Source organism: Halyomorpha halys, unplaced genomic scaffold (genome assembly GCF_000696795.3).
Source record: "Halyomorpha halys isolate HHAL.00 unplaced genomic scaffold, Hhal_1.1 Scaffold253.1, whole genome shotgun sequence".
NCBI classification, from domain to species: Eukaryota; Metazoa; Arthropoda; class Insecta; order Hemiptera; family Pentatomidae; genus Halyomorpha; species Halyomorpha halys.
The window spans coordinates 310,890-329,511 of record NW_027111492.1 but is presented as its reverse complement, the minus strand read 5'-3'; the positions used below and the strand labels follow the sequence as shown (position 1 = coordinate 329,511).

Genomic DNA, 18,622 nt, shown 5'->3' with positions numbered 1-18,622 from the left:
AATAGCTAGTCAATAAAAGTCAAAAACCACCAGTTGTCACAATAAATTAAAATTGGGGTAAGGATAAATTTTACATATGTGATGTTTTCTAGTCAGACGTTTGTTTTTGGAAAACAACCCTGACCATCTTCTTATATATCGATTTTTACGGTCAACTATATATACATATAAAATTTTTATTCTTTAAAAGATAATATATTCATAAGTGTCTGAATTTATAGTTCTCTGTACGTATAATTCTAATCAAAAATATTTTCAAATATAACTTTGTGGAAAACTTTATCGAGAACAATTTAAAAAATTGTAATCTCTAAGACTACAACTTTTGGACTAATGATATAGTAAATATCTGCCTTTTTTGGTTTTTGGAAAACAAACGTCTTCTATAAATTTTACCCAGCACCTCCAAAGTTCAAAACTGGCAGGTATTTACTATATCATTAGGCCGAAAGTTGTAGTTCTAGGGATTACAATTTTTTAAATTGTTCTCGATAAAGTTTTCCATAAAGTTATATTTGAAAATATTTTTGATTAGAATTATACGTACAGAGAACTATAAATTCAGACACTTATGAATATATTATCTTTTAAAGAATACATATTTTATATGTTTATATAGTTGTCCGTAAAAATTGATATATAAGAAGATGGTCAGGGTTGGGGTCAAAAGAGAAACATGAATAGTTGCAAACTATTTTTGTAAAGGGAAGATGGGTGCAGTCAAATAAAAACTCTTATAGCATAATGCTATTTATTATGAGGCAACATTATTTTTGTAATTTTTTGTTAAAACATTTCAAACAAAACTTATATTGAAGATTTTAAACTATGAGGTGATGTGACTGCTTTATATGTGAAGAGTAATGGCTAGGGATAGAATATCACAAAGTCAGCAGGTGCTACACCAGTGTGAAACACTGCCATGCCTCTGGCAACACACCCAGAGGTGGACGTAGATCCATGAGGATATCCCTTACAGGGCCATTATTAGCCTACACAATTGCTAACATGCCTGTTGGCTGTAAAGAGATTCATTGCCACTCTGTTTCCAATGTTGGTGAAATTATTGCAGGCAGGCCCGTTACTTCCATTCGAAGCACCACTTGTGCTGACTGAGGTACCCTTTGTGGTCTGCAATAGCCTTTAGATAGAAAAAGCCCTGGCCTTGGACAGCTTTCTGAATGTGGCACTTAAAGCAACAATGGAGAGTAGACTGGATATATTCCTAGAAGTGTTTAGCATGTGTGGCTTATGTGAGGAGTGCTTTCCTAGACCTTAGTAACACCAATATCTAGTCCTGATTCAGAAGGGTAAAGGACAGCCGAGTGACTCAATAGCCTATCGACTGATACCTTTTGGATACAGTTGGCAAAGCTTTGCTAAAAATTCTGTATATCAAGCTACAAAAGCACAGAAAGTATAGCAGGTCTCTCTAGGAACCAATTTCGGTTTCACAAGGTGAAATCTCCTATAGACATTATCACCTTGTGTTGAAGACAGTTCGGAGGACTATTGCTGGGAACAGATAGAGAAGAAGTATAAAGTGTTATTGTGCTATCATCTCACTAGATGTGAGAAGCGCCTTTACTTGTTAGCTGCATTTTGGATGCCCTTCCGGAAATGGATGTACTTGATATGTTATACAGTGGCTGGCTAGAGGAGCTTCAATGTCACTGGTGGGGTACTGCAGGGTTCAGTTCTGGGACCTCTGCTGTGGAGCATGATGTATGATGGAGTCCTCACACTTAATTTAGACAACCAGAGGGTGCCAAAACTTTGCTGATAGCATTGTGGTAATGGTTGAAGTAAGATAAGGAAGAGGTGGTCACCTCAGGGCTTCTCAGAGTATTAAACTTATTCACAATTACCTGTCATACAAAGGACTATAGCTGGCATATGGCAAAACAGAGGCCCTTCTAATCAATAGCAGGAAAAGCAGGTAAGAATTTCCTCTGCGAGTAGGAAAGCTTGGGGGTAGAATCGATGCGGATCAAGAAACATATTCAGCGGGTTGTGATAAAGTGGCTAGTGTCTATGGCACTGTTCCGACTGATGCCCGATGTTGGAGGTTCTAGACACAGCCAAAAATTATTGATATTAGGTGTGGTCACATCCACTCTGCTCTAGGTGGCCGCTATATGGAAAGATACGTTGGATTCTATGGTGTAAAAAATATTGATTTTGTCCGTCTATTGTCACAGCACTTTGAGGGTGATTAGTGCGTTTCATATAGTTTTATGCAAGGAGATTTTGTAGTGACCAGGATGCCACTTGTAGAGATGATCACCGAAGAGAGTTGGTATTATAGAGAAGAAATGCCACCTCCCCCCCCCTCCACAACACGATGTGATACCTAATACAGGAAAACCATAAGGTTAAAAAAACCATAAAGGTTTAACATAAGGAAAACAATATCATCATATACATTGGTTTCTTTTGATAATTTAGTGGATATGAAAGAGACTGATATCAGTGCAATCTAAAATTAAGCAGGATTACACTGATTCTGTATATTCCTTTTATTTAATACATTAAACTAGAATATTATTGTATAGTGAAGGTACCCATCTTATATCTTAAATAAAATTCAGTATTAATGCTGTTTTTATTTTCAGATGCTCCTGTAACTGGAAGTAGAGGCAAACAACTATCAATCTATTTCACGAATCCAGCTGTAAGATATATCTTTGATTAAAATATATATATATATATATATATATATTTATCAGAATCTCAGTGAATTAGTAACTTTAAATCAAAATTTCATCTTTTTAATATTGTTTTCTGTTTCATTCTTTTCTCGATGGAATCCCTGTTGGATAACATATTAATTATTATCCTGATGTTTTATAAAATATTTAATGACAACCTGTAACCAACCAAGAGAAGGGTAATATTTGAAGAGTAGAGGGGAAAAAGAGTCACATTTTATACTTTTTTTTAAAAATGCAATATAATAGAGAAACTCTTCCATGGTATTGCATATTTGTATTTATTAATACCAAGGAATATCGGTTTTTCCCTTTATTTTTCATTTACTTCTTGTTTAGTCTCAATAGTCTACATTTTACTATTATATATTTACTTATTATAATAACAATAATAATAATAATACTTTATTTATTCTGGGATGAGTCCGTTTAGAATAATACAGAGAAATCTCAGAGATACTCAAACAAAAAATACAAAGAAATATAAATAGTCTTTGTAAAAAATAATTATGAGTTACTTTCTCACTTTTATCAGTTGAACAATAAAAAAAAATGAATAAATAAAAAAGATTTAAGAAAACAATGTAAAAATGATTAAGAATAATATAATAATTTACATACATATTTACAATTATATTGATTTACAATTTTATGGGGTCTGAAAGGATAAGAAATGATTATACAGGTGGGATTTAAAGGTCGGGAGGGTATTGGAGCGACGGATATTGGAAGGAATGGAGTTCCATAAGGAGGATGTGGCTCGGATAATGAACAATTTATCGAAAGCAGTGGTTCTGTGGGTCCTTAAATCTGAAGGCCGGGAACAGGTATTGCAGGAACAAATAGTGAATTTGAATTGAAAGAGCTGGGAAATTTATGAAGGACGGCGGAATTGGATAACTTTGAAGATGAAGGATGCCTGGACAATGAAAAATTGGTTAAAATTTTGCTGATCTTAATTTTGGAATTCAATTTGCTTAGGAGCAAAGTGATATTGAGATGGCTGCTTTCCGATAATTAAAATGACCAGGGTGGAATTTTAGACTGAAAAAGTGCATAAGAAGGGAATATTTATTTAACGTTTGGAAGAATGAAACGAATCCCAATGCCAGAACTGATGCAATTATGAGCTACATCATGTAAACTGACTTTTGTAAGTAGAATGAAATATGCAGCCACAAAGTGTTAGTTATCAAAGTTGTTTGGTAAACTTTGTTAGTAAACAAAGCTCGAAATCTTTTGAGATTTCTAAATTTGATGACTATTTTACTTACTATCAAATTCTGTATAATATTAAATATAATAACAATTTAATTTAATTTCAAATTAAATATAATAACAATTGTTTTTTTGTTTTGTTTTTTTAGAATTCCTGTGGTTCTGATCCAAATCATAATGTCAAGACTTTATTATTTACCTTCTGGGTTTCATTTATAATTTTCTGTGTTTCATTATCTTTTTCAAGCCTAGTTCACCAAGAAAGAATATCTACAGTCAAGCATCTCATGCTTATGACTAAAGTTTCACCAATTACTTATTGGTGCTCTATCCTCCTTTGGGATGCTTATATATTTTTGATTTTTGTATTCATTTCTTGCGTCGCATTTACTATATTAGATTCTTCTGGGATGTTTAATAGAGACAATGGAATTTGTGAGTATTGTAATCTATTATCATGACTACTTAAAATACAATGCTATGAGCTACCTTATTTTTACATTAGATTATTAAATGACCTATGGAAAGATGACAATAGAAGCGAAAATTCTAAAGCGATTATTAACAACCATTACTTTTTCTCAAATTAAGAATACTTCGCAGTCAAAATATGCATTTAATATGTTGTCTGGTTTAATTTGTCTTTTCTTTTGATTAATTGTGTTTTGATTTATATTAAAATGCTTTATGATGGGGCTGATGATTAAAGTTTTTTTTTTTTTGGAAGATCAATAATTGACCATATGTAGTATATTGTAGGAAGATAATCCAGGTGGTGATGAATGAAGGTAAAAACATAGTAAAAAAACTATTTATTGGTAACTACCATTTTGCCCTACTTTGGAGGGCTTATCCTGGAGATTTTTAAGTCAAGAGAGGGGATAGGGTTGGTACAAATCAAAAAAGGGATAGAAAAATTAGGGCCTGAAATATTAACAACATTGAGAAGGATGGTGGTAGAGGAAGTATTGTGAACCCATTTTTCATCATAATTAGGATAAATCTTTTTGTTTAAAGATAGTTTGTGGATATTGTTGAATTTAGAACTAAGAGAGCCTTTTTTATGGGTTTTAATTGGAGAGCAGTTTTTTAAAAATATTTTTGTCGAGTTGCACATTATGATCTTCACCAACAACAGAAATTAAAAGGTCAATGTGAATTGAGATTTTGTAATTAATAGTGTCAATTTTTACAACAGTTTCCCTAATTTTAATGTTTAAAAGGTGTTTTTTTTTTTTATTCAAGAGATAATGAGAATATTTAGAGCATAATAAGATGGGGTATGGGAAAATGATTAAAACTATTTTCTATAAATTTCAGAATACTTGAGGCAGATCTGCATTTGAGAAGGAAATGTTCCTTTTTATTAGGAGTGTTGAAACTAGACTTGTGAAGTGGGAATTTTGATTTGTGTAATGAAAAGATGTTTGATTCTGCAATATCAGAGAAGCTGATGAAGGTACATCCTGGAGATTCCTGAGTGAATAAGTGATCTCACTTATATTTATATATATCCAGGATTCAGCCTTGATGAAATCCAGCATTAGCAGTGGGGCGAAACGTTGGTTACTAATAAATAACCTGGACTATCTTCCTGTAAATTTATGATTCAATTATTGAGTATTTAGGTAATTAGAAATGATAGAAATAATTCTTTATACATATTAATGTATGTTAAGCGATTGAATTTAGGAATGGGCAGATAAGTAATTTTGAGGATTTTGAGCCTTAATAACAAAACTTAATAAATGCAAACTGTATTTATATCTATGCATGACAGGAGGAAAACATTTTATTAGAATTTTTTTTTTAATTTTAAGGAAATTGGCAGTTCAATTATTTAAATATATTTACAAAATAACATTACGATATTATGAATTCATAAAACATTAATCTAATGAGTTCTAATTAAAATATCTTTCAATATTAAATTTCTAAATCCTACAGTCCTCCGATCTACTAAAGTTTGCTGATAGTTAATACTTCTTGTTTAAACTTTGTATATACCTAACTGTTAAATCCATGCTAGTATATTAATTTCCTGGCTTAAATTTTACTTTACCCTGCTTTAACTAGTATATATTTTAATGTTTTATTTTATAAAAAAAATTATATTGTCTTGTTACTATGGTTACTTTATATTTCTTAGGTTTTTATGGTAAAATTACATAATTAACACATCTGACTACAAAATTTTATTGACCGCTACAACGATTGAAGAGTCACGGGTGCAGTGCACCTTTGCAAGGAAGTACTGTTACTAGACCAACAAGGTTGTGCAAGGAGGGGATTCGGTCAGAGCGTGCACCCTTGACCACCAAATTTTACCCAATTAAGGATACCCACTTGATGAGGCTGGGTGGGGCTTGGATGGCTCCCAAACCCAAAGGTCTGACGAAAGAAAGATAGAGGATTGAGACCTTGTAATGATTACCAACAACTGAAAGTGAAGACGAAGACAGATACGCAGTTTTTTTATTTTTCACTTCAATATTAATTTGCATTGGAAGCGAATTCTCAGTAAGTTAGACTTAAAGAGAGCTTACAATCAGGTTTCCATCACAGAGGAAGACATCCCAAAGACGGCAGTCGTAACCCCTAATGTCATAAGGTCTCTTTGAATTCGTACCCATGTGTTTTGGGATTCAAAATGACTTTTTGCTGCTCAAAAGGCCTTTCTGAGAATTCTGGATGCAGTCCTAAAAGGCCTTAACTTAGGTCTATGCTTACCTGGACGACATTTTAATCAGTTTCACAGATAAAGAGGAGCACAAAAGATAGTTGGATGAAGTCTTTAGCCGACTTCAGGGCTGTAAAGAAGCACTCTGAAATGTAACCATCATCGTGCATTCGAAGCCAGATTCAAATCTAGTTCTTATAGCAATGTTTCAAGTTCAGCTATGGAAGTGGCACTGCAGCAGGAGAATGTGTATGGTACCCCTCGAGTTCTTTTCTAGAATACTTACCGAGGCCCAACAGAATTACTCCATGTATGACCACGAACAATAGCAGAGTTACGAAGAAACCATGTCTTCAGCTGAAATGGATAAAGTTGTACCATCTCTTAAGGGCTCTTCTCTGCCAAGTTTCCAAGGCTACCACTCACCTTTATGTATTAAAAAATATGCTTGACTCATTTTTCAATCTATACATAACTCTAGCCAGCATCAGTCCACTGCATGTGTAAGCTCATTGGACAGCATTCCTTTTGGCCGAATCAGAATGTGGAGACATGGAATTGTTTGATCTGCCAGCGATCCAAGATACCCCAATGTGGAATTTACCCAAATTTTAGCACATAACTTTTGATATAATAAGGCCTCTTCCTTCTTCAGCCGGCATGCAGCACTGTTTAACAATGGTGAACAGATATACCAGGTGGTCAGAGGCACAACCCATCGAAAGTATCTCACTAATGAAACCATGTCAGCCACATGGGTTCAGGGAGTCCTCCGGGGTCTGCTTAGCCTCATAATGTGGGTACCCTTAAGTAGGGCAAAATCTGGTGGTTGAGCGTGATCTTTAACAAAGTTCCCCTTTTTTTTTTTTTTTTCCCGTCCAAGACTCCCATTGGAGTCCTATACTGAAGTACCACCTTGTAACAAATGACCATTGTTCAAGAAACAGTACTTCATTAATTACAATGTAATGAACCCCTGACCCTCATGGGTTGTATTGGTACAGATTTTCTTTTTGTTTTTTAAAGATTTTTCAATGATCATAGTGGGTAGGTTATATTACAGTTAACTCACTGCCTACTGGATTAGTGCTGTTTTTTTTATTATAATACGGGCTCGTATTGTTTCATATTTTTGAAAAGGTAATGACACAGAACTTATTTGGTGGAATATTGAGAACTTTAAAATCAACAGGTTATTTTATCTAGATTTTACAATAAACAACAAGTGTGTAGGTTATTTAACTGTTAACACACTGGCAACTGGATTATTGTCTTTATATTATAGCATCCTCTACTTCTGTTTCATTTTTGGAAAAAGTAATAACACAAGACTTACATATGCAGTATTCAAATGACAATTGAGGAATGGAAAACCATTTTTCACCTAATAATTTTGTTCACTATTTCCTTATCTGCCTGTAATAAAGAATTTTAAAAAATTTTTTTGTTTCAGGTATTTTATTCTTGATATTATTTTTAGCTGGTATAAGTACAATTTCATCAGTGTACTTTTTATCTCTTTTATTCAAGACATTTGAACTATTTATAAATGTTTCCATGAGTGGAGTTTTATTTTTTGGTTTGTTTTTATCTTATTTTATTTTTTTAATTTTTAGCTTAGAGAATATATAAAATTATATGTTTCTTCTAGATATAGTGATATTCAAGTTGATAAAGAAGTTGTGATGAACATGCGTTAGTCATTCTCATACAAGTTAATGGAGAAATTTGGGATTTGTGGAAATAAAGGTGCATGAACTGTTACCTTGAAATGCATGAACGGTTATCTTCTGAGAGGAGTGGTTACTCTAAAGTACTGGTCTCAAACAAAAACACCATAATCGTTTGTTCCTACCTGCAAATGATTGTTTTATATTTTGTGTAACAAGTCAGAGACCAGAGACAGATGACAAAGCTGTATCTATTCGATCAGTTGATTTGAATGTGTATATTTATATAGAGGAACTAAACTCAATAAAGACAGTCTTTGAGTTGTAACCAAGTGCGTTATTTCTATCTTCCTTTCCTCTTTTTTTTTTTTTAGTTTTGTGCTCGCAAATGTTTAACTTATGCCGAAACCTGGAATCTTTAGATACTAGAGTTGTTTTGGCCTCTCCTTTCATTTTTTTTCATCTCATTCTCTCATCTTTTTTTCTCTCACTTTTATCATTATCATGTCTTGAACCTGGACACCTTTAATCAGAATATGGTGGACACCTCCCATGGAGATTCCCCCCATCCTCTACCAGAAGTCTCTTTTGTGGAAGCCCACACCACAACATTAGAGTGGATCAAATTACGCACAGCAACCACCTAAGACTTGAGGAAGGCTGTTTTTGACCTCAAACAGACACTAGGGAAATGGACTAACTGAGCCACTTCTTTAAAGGGGGTGTCTGACTGACTGAATTGAAATCATTAAAAGTAGCTGTCGTTTGCATAGTAAAGAGGAACATCCACAATCAGATTCAGGCAGACAAAGATACCGACCCCCTGGGGTCTCATCAAGAAAAGGTTAAAGAAAGTGTTTGGAGGACATATTTATCATGTTAAGGGAGATGAAGAAACTAAGACAGTCTAGTGGGCAGTATACTGGGGCAGTATAACTCCTCCAGGCTACAACAGAGTCACAGATAAACTCAGTGAGATGATGGATACAGTCCAGGTACAGGGTGGGATGCAAATCCTATCCATGATACTTAAGAGTCAGTTAGCAAAAGAGCTAGGGAGGAGGAAAGGATTGCTGAGAGAGCCCTCGTTTGTGGAATGTGCTCAAGATCTCATAGATACAAGCACTAGTGAGGAGGCGCAAATATAAGTAGAAGAGCCAGGGTGGAACATTGGGCAGTTCCCCTATATGTATAAAAGAAAAGACGTAGGTCAGGGGGAGCCAATGGAGGTGAATATCCAGATATATACCCAAATATAATCTTCGGAAACTTCTGGAGTATCAGAGGCAGAAGAAGACACTGAGGAACCAAGAAACGGTAGAGGGGTGAGTAGCAGAGGAGGAGCATGGAGACAAGGACCAGAAGAAAGATACGCGAGATTTGAGGAGGATGCCTGAATGGGGCAGCCATACATTGAGGAATTACCATGTACGAGAGGAGCATGGTGGTGTGCCTATAATACGAGTGAAGGGAGGTGTAAACGGCCTGGTAGATACCAGGAGCTCGAGTATAACCATGTGCCAAGGAGCATTGTAGTGGTTAGACAGCATAGAGAGAATACTCCTGATCATGGAATGTTACTGTCAATCCATTACCCTGGGTGTACCCTGCAGCATTGAAGGGGAGGCGGTACTGGGATTGAGTAAGTGGGGGACTCAAGGGAAACAAGTAATGGGAAAGATGTCTCAAGGCTATCAAGTAATTATAGGGGCCACCTATTGGATGAAGTGGGAGTGGTTTTAAAGAACAAAAGGGGGCAAAGGTAATATATAAAAAGATAATAGATCTTAAAGATACATAAGTAATACTGAAAAAAATGTATAGTGTAGAATATAAGAACAGTATGAGAATATAGTAATATTGAAATTAAGAATAAAAGAAGAGAAAATTAATAATACAGATACAAATATGTAAAAATTGTTAGTTACAAAGAAAGAAAGGTATATGTGATTAATTAAATATTTAGGTAAAAAAACTGTATTAAAGAAGTATATTAAAGTTATATAAACTAAGAATGGTAAGTAGGAGAAAGGCAATTGTGAATAAGGTCTACCCGACTAAGTTGGTTTGGTGTACCAGTCAGTGGATATAATGTTGTCTGGGTTTCTTATTTTTGGTAAAGGAAGGGAGTTATTCTTTCCAAGTTTAACAGTAAAGTTAAGGTGAGGAGAGTAAGTAAGGAGTTAAAGACCGACAGAATATCATGAATTTTATTGGGATTAAGGACAAGATGGTCATCATCATATATTTTAATATAATGTCAACTGGAAAGTGTGGGATAATAGAATCAAGTAGATCTTCAGACACCAGAGGATTTTCCTTGCCCAGTCCTGAAATTTGGTTAAAGAACCAACCATTGAACTTAAGGTAACTGAACAAACAAGAGAGTTAAAGGAATTTGAGGTATGAGAAACGCCTAAGAGAGGTTTGGGGTGTGATGGATGACCAGTTGGCTGCTACTATAAGGAGGTATATTTCACCAATATTTCTCTAAGAATATTGGTGAACAAACTTTCAGATGCAGTGGTCCAGGATAGTAAAGGATAATAATAGATCGCAGAGGTGAAAAGAATTTTGAATGTCATATGGATTATTGTAACTTGGAAAGAGGGGGGGAGTAAGAATTTGCTGAGTTTAACTGAGTAAGAATTAATATTGGAAGTGATAGGACTGAGGGGGTATCAGATTTGTGAATTTTGGAAAGTCCATAAAATGGGGAACAATATAATCATAAACTTTCTGAACACTCCTTGTCCTTAAACCACTCTTTTGATTTGACAAAATTTCTATGCTAAGTATAATCCCAAACAAACAGAATATTCATCTGTGAAAGCATTTGTAACCAATTAGAACCTACTCTTGTTAATCTCAAACCGACAAACAAAGCTTTTCCTTTCTTTTTTTTTCACAACTACTGACATAATTAACTAATTGTTACTAATATTATAATATTATTGTTAATAATAATTCCTTATTCAGCCCTTTTAAATTTTGTTGCCTTTAAACCATTTCCACCTTTGTATGTGTTTACCGATTTGTTCCACAAAGCTGCCTGTTAAATCATTATTCAATTCTTCTTCCATTAAAGTTCATCCACAACTTATTTTTTATTATTTAGGTCTTAATAATCTTAATTTTAATATTTATATCTTAATAATATGTAGATCTTATCTGCTATCAATAATTTGTTTAGTTTATAGTTTTCTTTATACTTTAATTCATATATTGTCCACAACATACTTTCCTAATTCACAATTTTACCACTGTGCCACATTTCTTGGTCTTGGAACTTGGCTTCTGACTGTTTCTTATACTAACTATGTTTTATGTTTTTTATTTTTTTTTTATTACCATTTTTTTCCCATATTCCCTTATTCTTTCTTCCTCACCCACTTTATTGAGTTATGCTCACAACATTTAACTATCGTCAATTGTATTACTTACCACTCTTAGCTTAATTAACTTAATATTACTTACCACTCTTAGCTTAATTAACTTGATACGTACTTCTTTAATTCTGTTTTTTTTTTTTCCTACAATTTAATTAATATGTTATGTTAATATTAAATTAATTCTTGACTTCATTACAACTGAAATGAAATAAGGATGAATTAATAAAATCTTATGGCCAGTTTATAAGCATAAATATGAATCGAGAATACAGAGTGAGTTCTTTCAATCACATTTTTGAAAGATAAGAAACCCCTTAGCAACATGGAGTTAATTGATTTTTTCAACTTACATCACTCGAAAAAGTGCTGCATGAGTGATTAGAATAGAATCTCATAGGGATGTAGCATAGTTAATAAAGGACTGCTTGTGTGTAGATAATACAATATAATATAAATCGAAAGAGCAAAAGTGAATTTCAGATTTTAACTGAATTAGTAAAAATATTTGAGAATGGTAGGATTAGATAATAATTATGGTAAGAAAAGACTCAAAACTATACATGTTCTTTCTGAGTTGATTTTGAAACTTTTCTTTTTATTTATAGCTATTAATTATGAAATAAATAAATACTTAATTGTTATAAAAATTCTTTAACAATACTCTTATTGTATCATTTTTAGGTATGGGTAGTTTTTTTATCATTCGTTTTGAGATCATCTACCCATGCAGTGAAATTTTAAAATTACAACCTCTTACTTCTATGATGGAGGCAATATTTGATTTTGCATATTTAGTAACAGAAAAATATGCCTGTAAGGGCTGTGGTTCAGATGAATGTGCAGGTGTGATATCAAAATTTATGTCATTATTAATTTTTGCCCAATTAACTGATATATATTTTGTTTTTTTCTAGATACCCTAGGAGCAGCTTATTTAGATGATGTTGATCTCAGGAATGACTTGATATTTCTTTTCGCAGATTTACTTCTTTACTTATTATTAGTTATTTTAACAGATTATGGTTTGTTTTCATTCTTGTGGCACAAACTTAGCTCACTATGTATCGAGGATATTGATGACCCTGATCTCAATACGGTCGACACTGATGTCCTCAGAGAGAAGATAAGGGTTGGTACATTCCAAAACGCAGGTAGCACTAAAAATCCACCAGTTACTAATAATTAAATATTATGTTATAACTTCTTTTTATACTTAGATAATTGAATTACAATCACATTTCAGATTTTATATTGAGTTCTATTGTATTTATTAATATGATATAAGATAGTGTGTTACTCCACCTTCTATGGAATTTACAGCTCTGTAATATCATAGAAGGTTCCATTAAAGATTGAATGTGAAATTTTAGCCTTTTGTAGGAATAATGTTGGGATTCCTTATTATTTATTATAAAATAAAATTTTAACTTGTATTACTCTCATAAATCTCCTTCGTATTATTATCTGGACTAAATCATTTCGCTAACACAGATCAGGAATCTTACTGACTCAGCATATGCTCATACAATTTTGTTGAGCTTTTTATTCATTTCTAATTATTTGTTTTCTTATAACTTATTAATTTTTTGATAAACATTTTAACAAAAAAGGCTCTAACAAAAATCTGCATATACTGCCTGTACTTAATCTAAAAAGTTAATTCTCTGAACTGGATTAGGGTTATATGTCAAGAGAGACTTGTAAAAAATTGGATAACCTGATAAGAACTGGAATGAATGAAACAAAAATTATTAAAAAAATAATTAATTATGGAAACTACAGTCATAACTATTAGGTACTACTTTATGGTGCATTTAATTAACTTTTTGTATGTCTACTAGTTCCCGAAACATATTTTCTCCAAATAACGAAAAATCAAGAGTTTATGAATTTATTTTGGTAATTTTTCTCAATAGCTATTAGATGTACAGATGTCTATTATTACTCAAATTGAAATTGCTTCACTCTTAAGTAGTTCCTAATGGCTATCTTCGGAGGAGCAGCAGTTTTCATGATATTTGCCAAAATTAGTTTACAAAGTATTGCTTTTTCTTACATGGAAAAAAATGTTTATTTGTCAAAAATATTTTTGACAAGTAAACATAATTATTTAATTTTTACAACAGTGACTAAAGACAGAAGAAGTAGATTTTTTAGCTCATCTTAAAGGGCACAATTGATGGAAAGAAATGAGGTTTTTGTAAAAAACAATTACATTTTTCTGAACGAACTCCTATGCTATTATTAATTATGTAATGATATGTTAGTGAGTCTTTCAATATCTAATTTATAATCCATTTCATAAAAGAAAAAAACAATATTTATTTCTAAGGTAAATTACTTAAAATAATTATTTAATTATAAACCGATTAAATTTTATTTATTTGGAACATTTATTAAATCATTAAATAATCAATAATTATTTAGTTATAAAACAATATTGTTCTAATTATTTAAAATAATTGTATGAATCATCAATAATTATTGAAGTTATTCTGGAATTATTTTTCAGTTGATTAAATTAAAACGTGATGCTTTCTCCGCCTTGTACTTTCAAGCAGGGTTGTGCAATATATTTGCCAAAAACCCGGCCAGGACACCTGAGTTCTATAAATGTTTCAGATAAGAGTAGGAAAGAAAAAAATAAATAAAGATGATCTTCGACTACCGCTCTTTTTTTTTTTAATAACGAAGGGTAATAGTGAAATCCCTGCTAATAAAATAGATGAAAAATGAAAATTAAAATAAATCATATATAATCAATAGTTAATTTCTAATGGTTAAATAATTAATATACTCTACTATGGTATGTATTGGCTAAATTTTACTTACTCATTTAATGACCACTTTGTATGTTTGGGTCCTTCGTGAAGTTTTCGTTAACGGTATGTCTAGTCCACTCTAACCCATCTGATCTCCTTTTCGGAGTAAAATCTTCAACATCGTGAAGAGACAAATTTTGGGATTTATAGTGCACTAAAATCAAAATTGATATTAGCAGTCTGCCAACCCAAAGGTTACGAGATCGAGTCCCCGGCCCTATCTGGGATTTTTTCAAGCATATAATTATACAATACTCACTCGAAACCTCTGAATCAATCGCGCCAATAATAATAATAATAATAAAATCAAAACTACAAATGAGTACAGGCTGTCTAATCAATTTACCTCTGGCTTGTTATATATTTTTGCATATTTTTACTTATTATCAATATATTACATAATTTAGTATAAGACATAAACATCTGCCTAGTACAAATGGAAACAAACACACTGAGTAACAGCTTCATCGGTATTTCTAACTTTTTCCCCTTACTTTCTTTTTAGAATGTTTTCTTTCCTAAAAATTATCTTTTTCTGTACAATTCTGTTGGATTCTAAATTACCAATGCTTCATGATGATTTCTAGTTTGAGAATAAAATCTGCTAGACACTGTTGAAGCATAGTGTATTCAGGAAATTATTTGCGCATGCGTAAGCTAAAGGAGGTGCAATGATTATTGAAAGGAGAAAGTTAGGAGGAATCAAGGCGGAATACCAGTAGTGTCTAGAGATAAATATCGACTACTATTTCATTGTAGTACTGTATCCTTTTATCGCCACCTTTGGTACGAAAAGTGACTAATGAAGATATTTATTTGAAGATCAAGTCTAGTGAAACTGTTAAGGACTGGAACTTTCATAAATTTCTATGCAGAACAAAAGTAGTTGAGCAGTGCGAAAAGTTAAAAGATAGTTTAATTACATCTGCAGTGACACCGCTATCTACTATTCTATGCTATAGCTTCTACAGCTGCCAAAATCGCTTTGGCCCAGCATGATGCAACCTACCATCCGCAACGAGAACTACTTCAGTTGTCAGGAAAACATCATGAATTGAAATGTATATTTCTTGTAAATAATACCATTGTACAAATTAATAACCATGTTATATTTTGTAATATTCTTAAATGTATTATTAGAAACAATAAATATTACAATAAAATCTTCTGATCCTCTAAAAAGCTAACGTCATATACATAGCATTTCTCTCGGGCGTTTAATACTTCAGAGAGTTAACTAAGCAGAAATTGGAAGACTGCAGTGCGAATTTCCTCTTGAGAGAATTCTCCTCCTTAGAAGGCAGAGGGCAGTAGTGTACACTAGGTATATTGGATCAGTGCATTCTAGTGCTATTTTTGGAAATGTATATTTGTCTTCTATTTCGCACTACCTTCTCTGGATCTCACCTCCTCTGTCTATACCTTATATTCCTGTTGTAAGGACCCAGGGCTCGTACCTGTAGTACTTACAATCCCCTTTGCGACTGTAGGCTTGTTCCCTGCAGAGCAAAGTTTCCATCCTTTGAGGACTTATGCCTAGTTCCCGTAAGACTCCTCCTGTATTTTATCTCCTTTCCTGTTCCCTTCCTGCAGGGAAGGATTATTCCAGGCCTTCTAGTATGGAGTACCTCATATATTCAATTTGAGTCAACAAAACCACCTCGACAGAACCTTCTTTCAAGGTCTTTGCCTGGTTTTACGAGTAAATCTCAAGTATTAGTGTAAAACATAATTTAAATTTTACGTAGAACACACCAACTACTATTACACTTTTTACTTAGGTATGGAATGACCAGGACAGGAATGGAAAGAAAAATATTTTTTGTTTTTTGTTTTAATATTCATTATGAGTAACCATTAAATTTGACAACTAGGATTCCCAATTGGTAGTCCAGGGCACTGATATTTGTGAAATTAATAAACAAGGCTTTATTAATCTTCTTTCATGACCTAAATTTCATATAAAAGTGAAGAATGGTGTTTTCATTTCCCACCCAAAATCAAATAGCAGTAAGTGAGGCTCTGCTTCCCAGTTTGATATTTTTCCTTTTTTTTTTTTTTTTTGTTGAAGCCATAGGAGTTATATTAAAATGAATAAAGTAATTAGGTACTCTATTCAGTTTTATATTCAAGTTATAGCATTGCGGCGTATAAGATGGGCATGTAAGGTTGTAGGGTTTAGTAACAAGCGGATCCCTAAAATGGTAATAAACACTGAACCAACGGGTAAACGTCCGAGGGGTAGACCGAAACGTAGATGGGAGGATTGTGTTAAAACAGATTTGGTGGAATTGGGTTTGGAGGGGCATCTCTGGAAGGATTTATGCAGAGAGCGTTTGGTGGTATTGGCATCGATTCTTCGGGTTCGTTAAGCCTTTATTATTATTATTATTCAGTTTTATCACTTCTTAGGCTTATACATTACTTTCTATGATAAGACTTATTCTAAAAATCAATATGACGAAAACTATAACACTATGCATGCCTTCTTCAAGATATTACGAGGGGGAAATAAAAATTGAATAAAAAATTCAGGAGAATGAGCCATATGTATATAAATATAGACATACATGCACATTAATAATAGCCTAGATTCTTCTTCTACGTATTAACTCTACAAATTATTGGTTTTATACCAATATTAATCTTTAAATTCTACCTTAGAACCCGATTTTCTACTGTATTTCTCTCTTCAGGTTCTGAAGAACAAGTAATGGTTGTTGTGGATGGTCTTGGTAAAAAATATTCTCGCTCTATTGTAGCAGTTGTTGATGTTACATTTGCTGTCTCCAAAGGAGAGTGCTTTGGTATTCTTGGGATCAATGGTGCTGGTAAAACGACAGTATTTAATATGCTGACTGGAGTCCTGTATCCTACAAAAGGAAATGTTTACATAAAGGGCTATTCCCTAAGGAAGAATAAAGCAAAAGTAGGAATAATATTTTTAAAATTGTTTATTACCAATTGAATCATTTTTTTTTTCATTAATATTTTTATTTTTAGTGTTTGTCAATGATCGGGTATTGTCCTCAACATTCTGCCTTGATTGAAAGTCTTACAGCAAGACAAATGTTAACCTTATTCGCCCATCTGCGTTTGATTCCTTCTGATTGTGTGGTTCAAGAAGTGAAAAAATGGATCGCTCTTTTTGGTGAGATGAAAATATATGTATTGTAATATTCCAGATTTATTAAAATAAATAAAGGGAAATTTAATAATCTTTATTATTCTCAAACATCAAATATGGCTATGATGATTACAAGGTTTAAATGAATAAATTAAATATTGAATAGATATGAGAATTTTATTTTAAATTATATAACATTATTGACTCTTATCTCAGGATAGATTTTCCAGATAATCAGAACACAAAAATACTTATCTAAAATTAATGGTCACTTTTATGAATATAATTAAATCCTAGGTAGAGCAAACTAACCAGTTATATATTCTTCTTTGGTGACTGATGATTCTTGATGTCTTCTTTCTCAAAATCTACTTTTGACAGTAAACAAAGGATTGGTCCTATTCTAGCTTCTAGGGCATGTCTGATAAACCATTGATTCAAACAAAAAGTATCTTTCTTCCTTCAATGATATACTCTTCTTGGATGACTACTTACTCTTGATGTCTTCTTTCTATTTATCTACCGCTGACCATAAACCAAGGATGGTCAGTCCCCCCTGCTTCTAGGAGATGTCATCTTTTCCCCCATCACCACGAACAAGTGTTCTGTTTCCGTTTGTTCATTGTTTGTTAGTCGATATAAACATTGATTGTCGCTCAGCCATTTTAAGTTTTTGTCTATGATTTTCTTAATGTATATTTTTCCTTAATACTTATTCTCCTATTCTATTTTTTCTTAAATTTAGTGTAAATTCAATAATGATAGAAAATGACCAAAGTTGATACAATTTTAATCTATCTTTTCAACATAACAGCAATGCACCAGACTTTGGAAGGATGTTTGCTACCATCTTGAATATTTTGAACGATGCATCGATACGATACTATATTTGACTGATCAAAATTGGTTAGCCTGCTTTTTAGTCCAATAAAACAAATAAACAATACTGAAAAGCTGTGTGTTATAGCAACCCATTGTATTTGGGCAGTATGACCAAATTAA

The 18,622-nt window shown here is 32.7% G+C and overlaps 1 protein-coding gene across 1 annotated transcript in view; it reads left to right on the top strand.

Moving 5' to 3' along the window:
- LOC106680305 (phospholipid-transporting ATPase ABCA3) overlaps positions 1-18,622 on the top strand; it is a gene marked incomplete at its 5' end in the record, with an annotated part of 76,010 nt that overhangs the window by 48,277 nt on the left and 9,111 nt on the right. The window contains 7 exon segments of the mRNA XM_067049527.1: positions 2,616-2,674; positions 4,079-4,364; positions 8,063-8,188; positions 12,353-12,514; positions 12,586-12,822; positions 17,190-17,422; positions 17,497-17,644. Coding sequence (XP_066905628.1) covers positions 2,616-2,674; positions 4,079-4,364; positions 8,063-8,188; positions 12,353-12,514; positions 12,586-12,822; positions 17,190-17,422; positions 17,497-17,644 — 1,251 coding nt within the window.